Source organism: Panulirus ornatus, chromosome 51, assembly GCF_036320965.1.
Source record: "Panulirus ornatus isolate Po-2019 chromosome 51, ASM3632096v1, whole genome shotgun sequence".
In the NCBI taxonomy this organism is placed as follows: domain Eukaryota; kingdom Metazoa; phylum Arthropoda; class Malacostraca; order Decapoda; family Palinuridae; genus Panulirus; species Panulirus ornatus.
Window position 1 is genome coordinate 5,252,166 of NC_092274.1, and position 19,110 is coordinate 5,271,275.

Here is a 19,110-nt window from a genome sequence, read left to right on the forward strand (position 1 = left end):
AATTATCTTCACAGCTCAACACTGTACTCTTTCCATTGTCTTTTTTTTTTCTTAGGTTGAGTGACAATATTAACTAGGTCCTCTTAGGTACAGATCATATGTTCCATTTCCTCAGTTTTGCTGACAAAATGTTAATGAATTCCTGCTAGGTTGTTAATTTCCACCTTGTTTGCATGGTGATCATACAACAAAAGAAAAATATTACAATGTTATTCAAATAGCATCTACATTGGAAGGTTGGGTATAGACAGAACTATAATGATGTCAGGGAAGACAACAAGGATCACTTACATTATGCCAAAACTGTCCATTAGGGAAATCTTGTCGATGGCCCAGCGAGAGAAGCCAGAGTAGATCCAGCCTTGGTAAGCAGTGTAGCGAAGCTGGATGGCCTGCAGGTCCGACAGGGCTGGGTGAGGCACCATGATCCTCACTGTCAACTTTCCTGCCTCCATGGCTGTATCGTCACTCCTAAGTAGTTGTGAAGGCGTCAGTTTGGTTAAGAGGTGATGCCAAAATACTGATGCAAAAGATGCCACACAAATTAAGCAGATAATCCAAAAGCTCTTGGGTATATGGCACTGGTATATAGTGCCATATATGGAAGTATATTTGGGGCAGGCAGTACTAGTAAATAATACCACAGTAATTGGGCAAACAGAAATGCTACACCATATGGGCATATGGTGCCATAATACTGGAATAAATACACCATCATAAAGTACCATGTAACATGCATCGTATCTTATGTATTCCCACAATGTATCATGCTATCCCAGTATACTGTACACAAGCACTATGCATGAACAGCATCTCCCATACACTCCCACCAAATACTATGTACCACTACCACATACCTTGCTCTATGCTAAACTATGGTATATCCTGTGACACCTACCTTGTATGACCACTATATACCATATTATAACCATCCTTACACTTTGTTCACATACCAAGTACATCCCTCATGCTTCCTATGCCCTAACTGCAAAGCACAGTCTGTCCACATACCAAGTACATCCTTCATGCTTCCTATGCCCTAACTGCAAAGCACAGTCAATTACCATATATCATCCAGATATGCAGTATTTCACATAACTTTACCAGAAAGAGTGAACCCTCACCATGTATCATACCACCATCTACCACAGAGCCTCAGTGTCCCTGTATATCACCAACACAAACAGTACCTCTGCCAGAAGCATCATCAGATACCACAACTCACTGGGTCAGTTGAAGAGTCTCATTAATGCCACCAGCTGCCACAAAGGTGATGTCAAGGCGTCCATAGGTGGTAACAGGGTCGGCTGGAGGCCCTCCTGAATGATGGACCATCACCTTGTACTGGTTGGCTAGGGAGACAAGGCCACAGGTTATAGGACAGAGGAAGTTGGTTAAAAAGACAAAATAATTATGCCAACAAGTGGTTGTTGTTACCAGGCTCCACCAGGAAAAGGTTACCCCCATGAGTGAAAAGTCAGCTTCAGCAAGGCTGTAACATTGTCTAGGGACAAATAAAAGCACAAAATTATCAGGAACTTCTTGCTCTAAAGCAGTTCATTATTTCCTTGTCCCTGAATGGAGTGCAGCCCTGAAGCTGTTGGAACTGTCAAAAGGGTCCTAGGGTTGTATAATTAACTCATTATGGAAGTGGCTATAAGGAGACAAACTACCTTGGTTATGACAGCAAGAAAATATGCTAGGAAGGGAAGAAATATGTCATAAAGATACAATACCTGGCTAGGAAAGCAAGGAAAGTGGTTAAAGAGGGAGAAAACTTGTTACTGAGACAAAATGCCAGGTTATGACAGTAAACAATCATGAAAGGATATGAGGTAGGCTATTCATGTTGATGACACACTGATGTATAGGGACAAGAGATAAGATTACTGGATAATATAAATGGTTATGGCAAAAAGGCACTTGGTTACAGGGGAAAGAATTCTAGTTATAGGAACTAGGTACCATGTCATAAGGCAGTATAATAACTAACTAGCTCAAGAGGCAAAACACCTTTTTTGTTGAAAAATAATTCCTTATTGGGCAGGCCACTTGATTATAGATGCAGTTTGCTTAATTACCAGGGGAGGCTACCTGGTTATAGAGAAAACAAAAGCAAGGCATTTGGCTTCTGAAGGCAAGACATCTGGTCACCTAGGTTAGAAACATGACGACCGGTGAGATCCACTGACTGCCCCAGGTACCCACTCTGGGAAGGGTGAGTGAGACTGGTACATTCCTCACAAAAGGTGGATTCTCTACCATCTGACACAAGAAAAGCTTGTCAAGCCTGGTGACTACTATAGAAGGACTGGATGTTCCTTCTAATGCATAGGTGTCTGAAACCTATTGAAAAAGGAATGAAAGCCTTAGGAATTACCACAGAGAGGTTGGGTGTATCTCATACAGACAGCAGAATAGGTGGAAATGGCTGATACCTTCCATAAAGGACTGGATGTGCCTACTTCCTACCCCTGGAAAAACGAATATACCCAGTACTTACCACAAAAAGGTTCAGTGTCCCTGGTAACAAGATAGAGTGGACCTCGCCCCTCAGCCTGGTTAGCAAAGTAGCCCATGTTACCACAGGACGTGCAGGGGAAGCAGTCCCCCTTCAAGAAGGTCTCATAGTCACGACACACAAAGGAGGGAAATTTACAGATGGGTGCTAGGGAGTTGAGATAGTACTTGTAACCCCGCCGGTGGTTGCACAGGTACCGACCATCACCCTCAGTGGCTGCAGAGGATAGCAAAGTTACCATTATGGTAGCAATATGACATAAGTACTTCCATTATGGTTGCAATAAGACATAAGTTTTCCCATTCACCTCAAAAGCTATGAAAGACAGGGAAAACTAGTAGTACTTCAACATAGGTACTGCCTCTCAGCCCTTTGGACAGTGAGAAACAAGTAGTCCACAAGTACTGAGAAGCAGCTACTGCATATTGTCCTCCTTCTTACTCTCTTTCCCAAGTAGCTGTGGGAATGTATGGTACTAGTACCCAGCTGCCAGCCAATGGCTTTTGAAAGTCCTGACAAGACCTGAAATTTCTCCTGACTGCAGGACACATCTACCAGATCCACACTCTTCAGGCTGCTATTAGCTTCTCACACATGCTCCTCTGACCACACAGATTAATTAGAAAAAACTGAGAATCTTCCTACCACCATTTGTAATTCAAACTTCTAACTACAGTAATGACTAGAAACTCTCCCATGTCTGAGAATATACATATCTTGGAAGAAAGAGATCTTTAAACATATCACTTGCAGGAACTTTGGAATATATGGGATATCTTAAACCACACTGAAATATACCATAAATATCAGAATATGTTTTGAAACTAAATATTTAAAAAAAGATTTAAATGTATTACATTTCAGACACCCTTTAACATTAGTAGTAAATATCTCATTCCTTGGCAAACATTTCCAAGCATATTTCTTTCAGACATTTTCAAATGTTAAATCTACAGCATTTAGAAATTTGTAACTACTCATCTGTGGACATTTGGTCATACTGTTTATGAATGAATACAAATTTCTAAATTATCCTTTTGTATGGCATTACAAGATTCAAATTCCTGCATTCATATCATTCTGGGATTGTCATGGTAAAGGTACTGGATAATTTTCACAAAATACTGAAGAGTATGTACTAAGAATTAGCATGATGTGCTATACAGGTAGAGATATGATATATCCTTATAGTTTTGTGGAGGGAATTATGGTATTAACAAAAGGGACATCAAAGAGAACACTCTGAAAAGGCATGTGAGAGGGTTTTCAGAATGATAATTTCAAGCAAAGGTGTTGAAAAGTTAGGACAACAGTAATGGAAGATGAAAGATCTGGATGACTCAGGGTGAGAGAAAACAGGACAATGAGGAGGAACAACATGATATAATGCAAAATAATAACAGACCACAAAAACATAAATGACAAAAGATGAATAAGTCAGAAAAAGGAAAGCAAAGTACAAAACTCACGCCATAGGATATCAGAGACTCCACCGACAAAGAGGTTAGCACAGCCCTTCTGCATTCTACCACCATTGGGGTAAAAATCCACATGTCCCATAGCCTCAAAGGCACCCAGTCCTCCCATAAGAAGGGAGTCAGCATTGGTATGGATGACGTCAACAAAGCGTGCATCAGTATGGTCCAGACGGACTGAGGGAGAGTACGACTCAAACAGTGGACCAGCTGGGTCCAGACCTGTTGGAGAATCAGAAATCTTTTTTAGCTGTTCACAGAATTGCTTACATACCCTCATTTTCCTGTAAATATACATCAATAATCTTTTGCAAACCATTTTTGAGCTACTTTCATAAGTAACAAAGATTTCATTAAAAAGGGGGTACAATAACAGTCATGAAGCCATTCTATTTTTCTCAGGATAAATGACAAAGCTAGCAGGCTTGCCTCAAAACAGGACATGAGGTGACAAGCAAAACTTGAAAAGAATATATGTAGTGATCCAGTTAAGAACAAGCAACATATGAGTTGTTCAAGGGTGGTGGTTATACAATGGAGGAATAACAGGCTTTTCATAGATCCATGAGACTATATGTATGATAATATATAAACTAAGGTGGATGAAAGTAAGGAATAATACTAGAGATTATTTTTGTACTCATTCATGAGAGATGCTCATGACATGTCTGAGCCTGGTGCCCTGCCTTTGCCTCAACTCACCAGAGATTCCTTAGCCTGGTGCCCTGCCATGTCTCAACTCACCAGAAGTTCCTGAGCCTGGTGCCCTGCTCCCTGCCCCAACTCACCAGAGGTTCCTAAGCCTGGTGTCCTGCTCCCTGCCTCAACTCACCAGAGGTTCCTTAGCCTGGTGCCCTGCCCATGTCTCAACTCACCAGAAGTTCCTGAGCCTGGTGCCCTACTCGCTGCCTCAACTCACCAGAGGTTCCTGAGCCTGGTGCCCTGCTCCCTGCCCCAACTCACCAGAGGTTCCTGAGCCTGGTGTCCTGCTCCCTGCCTCAACTCACCAGAGGTTCCTGAGCCTGGTGCCCTGTTCTATGCTTCAACTCACCAGAGGTTCCTGAGCCTGGTGCCCTGCTCCTTGCCCCAACTCACCAGAGATCCTGGAGAGGTTCTTGAGCCGAGCGCCAGCATGGCCGGACACGTGAGCCCCCAGAGAGAAGCCAATAAGGTGGAAGTCATCTAGTGAGGTGTTGACAAACGCGTTGAGTGTCTCTATCAGCAGGGCCACCTAGGGAGAGAGGAACCTTGTTAGGGGAGACTAATGTCCAGGGAGACAGTAACGTAGTCAAGGTGAGACTATCACTTAGGGAGAGAGGAATGATGTTAGCGGAAACTATCACCTCAGGAGACAGGAATGTAGCTAGAGGGAGACTACCTGGAGAGTCAGGAATGTAAGCAGGGGGAGATTACCACCTGGGAAGACAGGAGCATAGCTAGGAGGAGACAAAAATGTAGGCAGGGGCAGACTACCACCTGGGGAGAGAAAGGTGGTCACTGTGACGTACATGGCCAGAATCAAGAAGGAGGTACTAGCAGCAGTGGTGACCTCCAAAGGCCACTACCAGTAACAAGGAAAAAACTAGTGGCACTAGTGACCTACAGGAGGAAACTAGCAGCACTAGTGTCCTATAGGCAGAGACTAGTGGCACTAGTGTCCTATAGGAGGAGACTAGTGGCACTAGTGACCTACAGGAGACTAGTGACACTAGTGACCTACAGAAGGAAACTAGTGAATTACAGGAAGAACCAGTGAAACTAGTGAGTTACCTGGTAACGTACTGTAAGACACTAGTGACCCTAGTGATGACGTAGAGAGCCACTATCAGTATCAGGGAAGACACCAGTGACAACATACCTGGCGGCCTACGAGACGGGTATTGCTGGCAGCTCTGACGTAATTAGGCACCTCAGCTCCCTTCTGCCAATTGACGCAGATGATATTGACGTCCATCTGCAGGAGTAGCAGTAAACTTGTAGTGGACAGTGTAGCAGGGTGTAGTAGGCTTGTAGTGGCTGGTGTAGCAGGGTGTAGTAAGCTTGTAGTGGCCTATGCACCAGGCTGTGGCCACCTGTGTACTGATGAGTGCAGTCAGGGTGTAGTGGTCTGTGTAGCAACTAGTAATGAGTGTAGAACTTTGTGTGCTTGGATATCTAAGGTGTAGCTAGGTGTAAGCAAGGTTGTTCTCAGCCACGACACTCCAGGTCATTGCTTGGATCAGACACACCTAACGCCACACTCACATTCCAGACCACAAGTGGTTCAGTCTCTCTCATAATGTTATAATTACTGACAGCGTCTCTGGAAGGGTCGTTGGGGTGTGCAGTGGGGAGGTTGGTGAGCACAGTGGGGGTGGATGGGGTGTGTAGTGGGGAGGTTGGTGAGTGCAGTGGGAGTGGATGGGGTGTGTAGTGGGGAGGTTGATGAGGGCAGTGGGGTGAATGGTATGTGTACTGAGAGGTTTGAAAATGTACTAGGGAGGTTGGTGAGTGTACTGGATGTAAATGTTTCTATCATGGAGTTGACGTACCCAGTAACAGGCTGTCTCACGCTACTGGTAGACGGGTACTGGTAGAGGAGTACTGGTAGTTAACAGTTTACTGAAGGCCTGCTGTATGTGTTCAGAAGGCACTGTGTGGTTGCTAGTTATGTGTCCTTAACAGATCTCTGTGGGGACTGGGACTGCTAGGTATGTGTCCCAAACATATCCATGTAGGTACTGGGACAAGTCCCAGGTGTGGGTACTAGGGTACAGATTACTTAAAAGCCACTTTAAGCACTGGGGAAGATGTGTGTATGATCTTAAGACCCAACTGTGGGTAGTGGGAGGATGTGTGTATTAAGAGCCAACTGTGGGTAGTGGGAGGATGTGTGTATTAAGAGCCAACTGTGGGTAGTGGGAGGATGTGTGTATTAAGAGCCAACTGTGGGTAGTGGGAGGATGTGTGTATTAAGAGCCAACTGTGGGTAGTGGGAGGATGTGTGTATTAAGAGCCAACTGTGGGTAGTGGGAGGATGTGTGTATTAAGACCCAACTGTGGGTAGTGGGAGGATGTGTGTATGATCTTAAGACCCAACTGTGGGTAGTGGGAGGATGTGTGTATTAAGAGCCAACTGTGGGTAGTGGGAGGATGTGTGTATTAAGAGCCAACTGTGGGTAGTGGGAGGATGTGTGTATTAAGAGCCAACTGTGGGTAGTGGGAAGATGTGTGTATGATCTTAAGAGCCAACTGTGGGTAGTGGGACAAGTCCCAGGTGTGGGTAGCAAGGCACAGATGCCACACCAAGTGATGGGATAATTAGTACAAGATCCCACAGTACTCACCATAGTGAGGATGGCCACCCTCATCTCTCGTATCCAGACACTGAAACATGAGGAACCGAAGCCATGTATGAGGAGCTTGGTGGGTCTGGAGGCGTTGAAGTGGGAGGTGAGTATGTTGGTGATGTTTTGAGTCCTGATGACCCGCTCACGATCAGGTCGCTCACGTGTGTACAGCAGGAACCTCGTGTTGACCTGTGGGGTAGGTAACCATGACATTACTGGTGGGGGGGCGCTGTTAGTAACTGTTGACTGGACGTTGTTCACACCTGTTAGTGGGACGCTGTTAGCCCCTGCTGGGACTGTTACAATTAACACCAGTAAAACACCAGTTACAGTTAACACCAGTAAAACACCAGTTACAGTTAACACCAGTAAAACACCAGTTACAGTTAACACCAGTAAAACACCAGTTACAGTTAACACCAGTAAAACACCAGTTACAGTTAACACCAGTAAAACACCTGTTACAGTTAAGACCAGTAAAACACCTGTTACAGTTAAGACCAGTAAAACACCTGTTACAGTTAAGACCAGTAAAACACCTGTTACAGTTAAGACCAGTAAAACACTTGTAAAATATGCTGGGACAAGTACTAATATATATGTGTGTGGGACCAGATATTCTTCAGTCATACTTACTTGTAAGGACAGTACCAGGCTCACTTACTCATCCCCAGGACAGTACCAGGCTCACTTACTCATCCCCAGGACAGTACCAGGCTCACTTACTCATCCCCAGGACAGTACCAGGCTCACTTACTCATCCCCAGGACAGTACCAGGCTCACTTACTCATCCCCAGGACAGTACCAGGCTCACTTACTCATCCCCAGGACAGTACCAGGCTCACTTACTCATCCCCAGGACAGTACCAGGCTCACTTACTCATCCCCAGGACAGTACCAGGCTCACTTATTCATCTCCCAGGCCAGTGCCAGGGTCACTTACTCATGCCTCAGGACAGTGCCAGGGTCACTTACTCATGCCTCAGGACAGTGCCAGTGTCAATGACTCACCCCTAGGACAGTACCAGGGGTCTGATCCATCCCCCAGGACAGAGCCAGGGTCACTAACTCATCCTCAAGACAGTGCCAGGGTCAATTACTCACCCTAGGACAGTGCCAGGTTCAATTACTCATCCCCAGGAGAGTGGCAGGGTCACTCACCCATCCTGCAGGACAGAGCTAGGGTCGCTTACCCATCCTCCAGGACAGTGTCAGGGTCACTCACCCATCCTCCAGGACAGTGGCAGGGTCACTTACTCATCCTCCAGGACAGTGGCAGGGTCACTTACTCATCCTCCAGGAGAGTGGCAGGGTCACTTACTCATCCTCCAGGAGAGTGGCAGGGGTCACTTACCCATCCCCAGGACAGTGGCAGGGTCACTTACTCATCCTCCAGGACAGTGGCAGGGGTCACTCACCCATCCTGCAGGACAGTGGCAGGGGTCACTTACCTCTTCTGGAGGGGAGGGTAACATGTCCAGGTAGTCGTATGGACCCTCGTCCCTGAAACATCCCAGCTCCATGTAACACACGACTTCCTCGTCACGTTTCACACGCTTCCTGCCGGGGCAAGTAAGGTCAGCGTGCTGTATGAGGTCACCAAGGTCAGGTTGTATTGTGTAAGGTCACCAAGATCACGGTGTGCTCTGTAAGTTCAGGGTGTACTCTGTTAGGTCACTAGGGCCAGGGTGTACTCTGTTAGGTCGCCAAGGTCAGGTTGTATTCTGAAAGGTCATCAGGGTTAGGGTGTGCTGTGTTAGGTCACCAGGGTCAGGGTGTATTCTGCAAGGTCACCAGGGTCAGGGTGTATTCAGCAAGGTCACTAGGATTAGGGTATGCTTTGGAAGGTCACCAGGGTCAGGGTGTATTCTGCAAGGTCACTAGGGTTAGGGTGTGCTGTGTTAGGTCACCAGGGTCAGGGTGTATTCTGCAAGGTCACTAGGATTAGGGTGTGCTTTGGAAGGTCACCAGGGCCAGGGTGTATTCTGCAAGGTCACTAAGGTTAGGGTGTGCTTTGGAAGGTCACCAGGGTCAGGGTGTATTCTGCAAGGTCACCAGGGTTAGGGTGTGCTGTGTTAGGTAACCAGGGTCAGGGTGTATTCAGCAAGGTCACCAGGGTTAGGGTGTGCTTTGGAAGGTCACCAGCGTCAGGGTGTATTCTGCAAGGTCACTAGGGTTAGGGTGTGCTTTGGAAGGTCACCAGGGTCAGGGTGTATTCTACAAGGTCACCAGGGTTAGGGTGTGCTGTGTTAGGTCACCAGGGTCAGGGTGTATTCAGCAAGGTCACCAGGGTTAGGGTGTGCTGTGTTAGGTAACCAGGGTCAGGGTGTATTCAGCAAGGTCACCAGGGTTAGGGTGTGCTGTGTTAGGTAACCAGGGTCAGGGTGTATTCTGCAAGGTCACTAGGGTTAGGGTGTGCTTTGGAAGGTCACCAGGGTCAGGGTGTATTCTGCAAGGTCACTAGGGTTAGGGTGTGCTTTGGAAGGTCACCAGGGTCAGGGTGTATTCTGCAAGGTCACCAGGGTTAAGGTGTGCTGTGTTAGGTCAACAGGGTCAGGGTGTATTCAGCAAGGTCACCAGGGTTAGGGTGTACTCTGTAAAATGAACAAGGTCAAGGTGTGCCCTATAAGGTCACTAAGATTGGGGTATATTCTGCAAGGTCATCAAACTCAATGTGTACTTTGTAAGGTCATTAAGATCAAGGGACTCTCTAAGGTCACCAAGCACTACAATATATGGTCCATGAAGGTCAGGTAGTGTTTCGTTAAGGACCTGGATTGTTGTGTAAGATCCATAATGGTCAAACTGCAGTTGCAAGTGCAACTGAAGTGCAAGAAGGTCAGTAAGATCAGGTAAGGTCAAGCATCGCTCTGTGTCGTTCAGAAAAGCTTAATTGATGACATAAAATTCGAGAAGACAAATTAGATGAACGCTACTCTTTTCTACCATAATGTATCTTGTATACAATATATTCTACAACTCACACCAAATTATCTTTTTTCTTTTGAACAGAAAAAAAGTAAATAATAATAATGGAATTACGACCACAAGACAAGACAACATGGCCACCTTACCTTAAATGTCGCCGACATCAAACTCATTATCACTCACTTTCCATCAGCATCACATATTTTACAACCCCTTTTTGCAAGGCTTCTACATTAACCACAACTGACATGAAAACAAATATAATAAACCATGTCAAGTGTCCACATACATTACTAAAATAGAAGTCAAGATTATGTTGCAAGTTACGTTGTCAACTTTATTATTGATCTGTGAGGTTCAAAGCTAAAAGTCACACTTTCCCTTCACTTCTCAGTAGTTTAGAACATCAGCTAACTCCTCCTTCCCTCGCTCTACCACTTGTCCCATCTGTAATGAACACTTTACTGAACTATTGAACAGCTAACTCCTCCTTCCCTCGCTCTACCACTTGTCCCATCTGTAATGAACACTTTACTGAACTATTGAACAGCTAACTCCTCCTTCCCTCGCTCTACCACTTGTCCCATCTGTAATGAACACTTTACTGAACTATTGAACAGCTAACTCCTCCTTCCCTCGCTCTACCACTTGTCCCATCTGTAATGAACACTTTACTGAACTATTGAACAGCTAACTCCTCCTTCCTCCTTCCCTCGCTCTACCACTTGTCCCATCTGTAATGAACACTTTACTGAACTATTGAACAGCTAACTCCTCCTTCCCTCGCTCTACCACTTGTCCCATCTGTAATGAACACTTTACTGAACTATTGAACAGCTAACTCCTCCTTCCCTCGCTCTACCACTTGTCCCATCTGTAATGAACACTTTACTGAACTATTGAACAGCTAACTCCTCCTTCCTCCTTCCCTCGCTCTACCACTTGTCCCATCTGTAATGAACACTTTACTGAACTATTGAACAGCTAACTCCTCCTTCCCTCGCTCTACCACTTGTCCCATCTGTAATGAACACTTTACTGAACTATTGAACAGCTAACTCCTCCTTCCCTCGCTCTACCACTTGTCCCATCTGTAATGAACACTTTACTGAACTATTGAAGAAAATGATTTGAATGTCTGAAATACCAGCCACAGCCTAGCTCGGTCGACCAAACCAACCAGGTTAACAATACCCAACATGGCTACCAGACCTGGGCTAGCCTAGCCCTGTCGACCAAGCGACTATGTAAACAATATCCAACATGGTTACCAGACCTAGGCTAGCCTAGCCCAGTCGACCAAACCAACCAGGTTAACATTATCCAACACGACTACCAGACCTGGGCTAGCCTAGCCCAGTCGACCAAACCAACCAGGTTAACATTATCCAACACGACTACCAGACCTAGGCTAGCCTAGCTCAGTCGACCAAACCAACCAGGTTAACATTATCCAACACGACTACCAGACCTGGGCTAGCCTAGCTCAGTCGACCAAACCAACCAGGTTAACAATATCCAACATGGCTACCAGACCTAGGCTAGCCTAGCCCAGTCGACCAAACCAACCAGGTTAACATTATCCAACACGACTACCAGACCTGGGCTAGCCTAGCTCAGTCGACCAAATCAACCAGGTTAACAATATCCAACATGGCTACCAGACCTAGGCTAGCCTAGCCCAGTCGACCAAACCAACCAGGTTAACATTATCCAACACGACTACCAGACCTGGGCTAGCCTAGCTCAGTCGACCAAACCAACCAGGTTAACAATATCCAACATGGCTACCAGACCTAGGCTAGCCTAGCTCAGTCGACCAAACCAACCAGGTTAACATTATCCAACACGACTACCAGACCTAGGCTAGCCTAGCTCAGTCGACCAAACCAACCAGGTTAACATTATCCAACACGACTACCAGACCTGGGCTAGCCTAGCTCAGTCGACCAAACCAACCAGGTTAACATTATCCAACACGACTACCAGACCTGGGCTAGCCTAGCTCAGTCGACCAAACCAACCAGGTTAACATTATCCAACACGACTACCAGACCTAGGCTAGCCTAGCTCAGTCGACCAAACCAACCAGGTTAACATTATCCAACATGGCTACCAGACCTGGGCTAGCCTAGCTCAGTCGACCAAACCAACCAGGTTAACATTATCCAACACGACTACCAGACCTGGGCTAGCCTAGCTCAGTCGACCAAACCAACCAGGTTAACATTATCCAACACGACTACCAGACCTAGGCTAGCCTAGCTCAGTCGACCAAACCAACCAGGTTAACATTATCCAACATGGCTACCAGACCTGGGCTAGCCTAGCTCAGTCGACCAAACCAACCAGGTTAACATTATCCAACACGACTACCAGACCTGGGCTAGCCTAGCTCAGTCGACCAAACCAACCAGGTTAACATTATCCAACACGACTACCAGACCTGGGCTAGCCTAGCTCAGTCGACCAAACCAACCAGGTTAACATTATCCAACATGGCTACCAGACCTGGGCTAGCCTAGCTCAGTCGACCAAACCAACCAGGTTAACATTATCCAACACGACTACCAGACCTAGGCTAGCCTAGCTCAGTCGACCAAACCAACCAGGTTAACATTATCCAACACGACTACCAGACCTGGGCTAGCCTAGCTCAGTCGACCAAACCAACCAGGTTAACATTATCCAACACGACTACCAGACCTAGGCTAGCCTAGCTCAGTCGACCAAACCAACCAGGTTAACATTATCCAACATGGCTACCAGACCTAGGCTAGCCTAGCTCAGTCGACCAAACCAACCAGGTTAACATTATCCAACATGGCTACCAGACCTGGGCTAGCCTAGCTCAGTCGACCAAACCAACCAGGTTAACATTATCCAACACGACTACCAGACCTGGGCTAGCCTAGCTCAGTCGACCAAACCAACCAGGTTAACATTATCCAACACGACTACCAGACCTAGGCTAGCCTAGCTCAGTCGACCAAACCAACCAGGTTAACATTATCCAACATGGCTACCAGACCTAGGCTAGCCTAGCTCAGTCGACCAAACCAACCAGGTTAACATTATCCAACATGGCTACCAGACCTGGGCTAGCCTAGCTCAGTCGACCAAACCAACCAGGTTAACATTATCCAACACGACTACCAGACCTAGGCTAGCCTAGCCCAGTCGACCAAACCAACCAGGTTAACATTATCCAACACGACTACCAGACCTAGGCTAGCCTAGCTCAGTCGACCAAACCAACCAGGTTAACATTATCCAACACGACTACCAGACCTGGGATAGCCTAGCCCAGTCGACCAAACCAACCAGGTTAACATTATCCAACACGACTACCAGACCTAAGCTAGCCTAGCTCAGTCGACCAAACCAACCAGGTTAACATTATCCAACACGACTACCAGACCTGGGCTAGCCTAGCTCAGTCGACCAAACCAACCAGGTTAACATTATCCAACACGACTACCAGACCTGGGCTAGCCTAGCTCAGTCGACCAAACCAACCAGGTTAACATTATCCAACACGACTACCAGACCTGGGCTAGCCTAGCCCAGTCGACCAAACCAACCAGGTTAACATTATCCAACACGACTACCAGACCTGGGCTAGCCTAGCTCAGTTGACCAAACCAACCAGGTTAACATTATCCAACACGACTACCAGACCTAACCTAGCCTAGCTCAGTCGACCAAACCAACCAGGTTAACATTATCCAACACGACTACCAGACCTAGGCTAGCCTAGCTCAGTCGACCAAACCAACCAAGTTAACATTATCCAACACGACTACCAGACCTGGGCTAGCCTAGCTCAGTCGACCAAACCAACCAGGTTAACATTATCCAACATGGCTACCAGACCTGGGCTAGCCTAGCCCAGTCGACCAAACCAACCAGGTTAACATTATCCAACACGACTACCAGACCTAGGCTAGCCTAGCCCAGTCGACCAAACCAACCAGGTTAACATTATCCAACACGACTACCAGACCTGGGCTAGCCTAGCTCAGTCGACCAAACCAACCAGGTTAACATTATCCAACATGGCTACCAGACCTGGGCTAGCCTAGCTCAGTCGACCAAACCAACCAGGTTAACATTATCCAACACGACTACCAGACCTGGGCTAGCCTAGCTCAGTCGACCAAACCAACCAGGTTAACATTATCCAACACGACTACCAGACCTGGGCTAGCCTAGCTCAGTCGACCAAACCAACCAGGTTAACATTATCCAACATGGCTACCAGACCTGGGCTAGCCTAGCCCTGTCGACCAAACCAACCAGGTTAACATTATCCAACACGACTACCAGACCTGGGCTAGCCTAGCTCAGTCGACCAAACCAACCAGGTTAACATTATCCAACATGGCTACCAGACCTGGGCTAGCCTAGCCCTGTCGACCAAACCAACCAGGTTAACATTATCCAACACGACTACCAGACCTGGGCTAGCCTAGCTCAGTCGACGTACCGACCAGTTCCACCCAGCTGGTTCCTCGACCTACAGTAAGGTAAGGGTAAGGTAAAGTAAGGGTAAGGTAAGGGTAAGGGTAAGGGTAAGGTAAGGGTAAGGGTAAGGGTAAGGTAAGAGTCTCACTTGTGTAGTTTATGTAGCTCCCACTTGGCCATACTAGTGACCACGGCCTCGTAGATCCTGAGGTCGTCCTCCTGGTCCGGTAGTGAGGACACCAGGAACCCGTGGTCGTCCAGCAGGTCCAGGTCGTCCTCCTGGTCCACGGGCCTCCAAGATCCAGAGTCGCCGTTTCCCTCGCCGCCCCCGGCCGAAGACTCAGAAATAGCCGGGAAATTATCGCCGTCGCTGACGTCGTCAAGCTGGGCGATAGTGTCCCTGACGTCATCAAGCTGGACCATGCTATCCGTGACGTCATCAAGCTGGACCATGTTATCCGTGACATCATCAAGCTGGACCATGCTATCCGTGACATCATCAAGCTGGACCATGTTATCCGTGACATCATCAAGCTGGACCATGTTATCCGTGACATCATCAAGCTGGACCATGCTATCCGTGACATCATCAAGCTGGGTATAACCTTCTGTGACGTCAAGACGATCAACAGGTCTCCTGATGTCAGATATAGACCTAGTTTCTGTGACGTCAGGCCTGGTACTAGTGATGTCATCAGGCTGAGTTTCAACCTGCACGTCACCAACCCGCATCCGGGTTTCTGCAACTTCATTGGTGCTGAAACTTTCTTCAGTGACGTCATCAAACATGATGTCAGGTTCCACGCCGTCCATCCCAGTGACGTCATTAAGCTGGGTTACGTCTTCCGTGACATCAAGCCTAGGCTTGATGTCTGTGACGTCATTCTTCACGATACTGGTTTTCGTGACGTCATTTGGAAGGGTATTGGTTACCGCGACGTCATTCAGATGGGTATTGGCTTCCGTGACGTCAGTGGCGTGGGTATTGGCTTCTATGACATCATCAAGCCGGGTACTAAGCTCCGTGACGTCAGTGGCGTGGGTACTGACTTGTGTGACATCATCAAGCCGGGTACTAAGCTCCGTGACGTCAGTGGCGTGGGTACTGACTTGTGTGACATCATCAAGCCGGGTACTAAGCTCCGTGACGTCAGTGGCGTGGGTATTGACTTGTGTGACATCATCAAGCCGGGTACTAAGCTCCGTGACGTCAGTGGCGTGGGTACTGACTTCCGTGACATCACCAAGCCGGGTACTGACTTCAGTGACGTCATCAGCCTCGGGCAAGGTGTAATGATCTTTAATTACCTTGACTTTAACCAGACTTTGAGGGTCGACTGGTGACGTAAACTTGCCGCTAGACGAGAGGGATTGGCTCTTCGTGATTGGGTGACTGTCACTGACGTCATCACCGGCTGCAGCTGGTGATTGGTGGAGGCCGATGTGTCCCGCGTGACAGAAAGACCCGGAGGCCAACGTTAACAGAGCCAACGCTGGAATCAAAGAATAGAAAAAAAAAGTATTAGAAATTACTAGAGACTAATTTTCCTTGTAAGAAATATTATTTCATTATCAATTTAGTCACAGAGAAAGTCACAATGCCATAAATGGGGCAAGATATCTCCAGTAAATATAGCTATTCCTATCACATCATAATATATATATTTTTTTTCCCTTTTAGAATAACATGGTCAGCTTGAGGAGCCGAGAGAAAGCTGGATCACACGGTCAACCGTGTTCACCCCCCACCCCCCTCCTCCCTCGGCATCACAGAGCGGCGGGGCAGCCAACCATTTAATACGGTTCAGAATTTACAAATTAAATAACCATTTAATACGGTTCAGAATTTACAAATTAAATAACCATTTAATACGGTTCAGAATTTACAAATTAAATAACCATTTAATACGGTTCAGAATTTACAAATTAAATAACCATTTAATACGGTTCAGAATTTACAAATTAAATAACCATTTAATACGGTTCAGAATTTACACATTAAATAACCATTTAATACGGTCCAGAATTTACAAATTAAATTACCATCTAATACGGTTCAGAATTTACAAATTAAATAACCATTTAATACGGTTCAGAATTTACAAATTAAATAATCATTTAATACGGTTCAGAATTTACAAATTAAATAACCATTTAATAGGGTTCAGAATTTACAAATTAAATAACCAATTAATACGGTCCAGAATTTACGAATTAAATTACCATCTAATACGGTTCAGAATTTACAAATTAAATAACCATTTAATACGGTTCAGAATTTACAAATTAAATAACCATTTAATACGGTTCAGAATTTACAAATTAAATAACCATTTAATAGGGTTCAGAATTTACAAATTAAATAACCAATTAATACGGTCCAGAATTTACAAATTAAATTACCATCTAATACGGTTCAGAATTTACAAATTAAATAACCATTTAATACGGTTCAGAATTTACAAATTAAATAACCATTTAATACGGTTCAGAATTTACAAATTAAATAACCATTTAATACGGTTCAGAATTTACAAATTAAATAAAAAATTAATACGGTTCAGAATTTACAAATTAAATAAACAATTAATACGGTTCAGAATTTACAAATTAAAAAATAATTTAATACGGTTCAGAATTTACAAATTAAATAAACAATTAATACGGCTCAGAATTTACAAATTAAATAACCATAAAATACGGTTCAGAATTTACAAATTAAATAACCATTTAATACGGTTCAGAATTTACAAATTAAATAACCATTTAATACGGTTCAGAATTTACAAATTACATAACCATTTAATACGGTTCAGAATTTACAAATTAAATAACCATTTAATACGGTTCAGAATTTACAAATTAAATAAACAATTAATACGGTTCAGAATTTACAAATAAAAAACCATTTAATACGGTTCAGAATTTACAAATTAAAAAACAATTAATACGGTTCAGAATTTACAAATTAAATAACCATTTAATACGGTTCAGAATTTACAAATCAAATAACCATTTAATACGGTTCAGAATTTACAAATTAAATAACCATTTAATACGGTTCAGAATTTACAAATTGAGTAAACAATTAATGCGGTTCAGAATTTACAAATTAAATAACCATCTAATACGGTTCAGAATTTACAAATTAAATAACAATTTAATACGGTTTAGAATTACAAATTTAAGAACCAGTTAATACGGTTCAGAATTAACAAATGAACGGGTGCTGTTCTGTGCTGACCTAACCAATATATATATATATATATATATATATATATATATATATATATATATATATATATATATATATATATATATATATTATCCCTGGGGATAGGGGAGAAAGAATACTTGCCACGTATTCCCTGCGTGTCGTAGAAGGCGACTGAAAGGGAAGGGAGTGGGGGGCTGGAAATCCTCCCCTCTGGTTTTTAGTTTTCCTAATGAAGGAACAGAGGAGGGGGCCAAGTGAGGATATATATATATATATATATATATATATATATATATATATATATATATATATATATATAACCGACATAGCACTGGCGTTCTTAATTGATTACACATCAATAAAAAATCTACAAATTATTTTTGAGTAATATTATTATTCGTAAAGTTCTTAATTGTTGTGTTCTATGATATACTAACACAGTTGTTATCATACTTGGTTCAAACCTAATACAGCTTCCTTTATCTTAATTTACCTACACTACAGCGTAGTTCAATTACCTTCATCCAAACTACAAGGTACACCCGCGTACGCAATCAATTTCGTGTCGTGCGTAATGGCGTAGTTTCGAACTGCGTCACGTACGCAGTGTGACAATAGTGTGTGCGTACTCTGTCATCACTCTCATGTAACGCACATTTACTCAGTAATTATATCTTTGTTCTCTTATACAGAAATTAAAAAGGCTAACTGATAATTAGTCTTCCAAGCGCGACCCATAATCATAATTCATTTATCTGGCGAATCACTTCACATAACAAGTCTCTGGCAGGTTAAATTTCCCTTTAATTTAATTATTTTTTTCAAAGTTTACGATTTTTAATTTGTATTTACAGACGGCCTATTTTACTGGCATGATTTACACAAACTGTGTAATGAGAAATAATTTATATAAACAGTTTTTTTTCTACACTTTACGAAAACAAAAAAGCCATTTTAATCATCTACACTTATATAGCAATATTATAACTTATATAGCAATATTATAACTTATATAGCAATATTATAACTTATATAGCAATATCATAACTTATATAGCAATAATATAACTTATATAGCAATATTATAACTTGTATAGCAATATTATAACTTATATAGCAATATTATAACTTATATAGCAATATTATAACTTATATAGCAATATTATAACTTAT

At 44.2% G+C, this 19,110-nt stretch overlaps 1 protein-coding gene across 1 annotated transcript in view; it reads right to left on the reverse strand.

The window, feature by feature from the left end:
• Positions 1–19,110, reverse strand: part of LOC139764869 (uncharacterized) — a 128,109-nt gene that overhangs the window by 5,051 nt on the left and 103,948 nt on the right. Inside the window, exons 2-10 of the mRNA XM_071691897.1 lie at positions 14,870–16,214; positions 8,778–8,886; positions 7,323–7,514; positions 5,855–5,950; positions 5,092–5,227; positions 3,991–4,218; positions 2,504–2,737; positions 1,226–1,352; positions 292–471 (exon numbers count right to left, since the gene is read on the reverse strand). Of these exons, the coding sequence (XP_071547998.1) occupies positions 292–471; positions 1,226–1,352; positions 2,504–2,737; positions 3,991–4,218; positions 5,092–5,227; positions 5,855–5,950; positions 7,323–7,514; positions 8,778–8,886; positions 14,870–16,214 (2,647 nt within the window). The remainder of the gene's footprint in view (positions 1–291; positions 472–1,225; positions 1,353–2,503; positions 2,738–3,990; positions 4,219–5,091; positions 5,228–5,854; positions 5,951–7,322; positions 7,515–8,777; positions 8,887–14,869; positions 16,215–19,110) is intronic.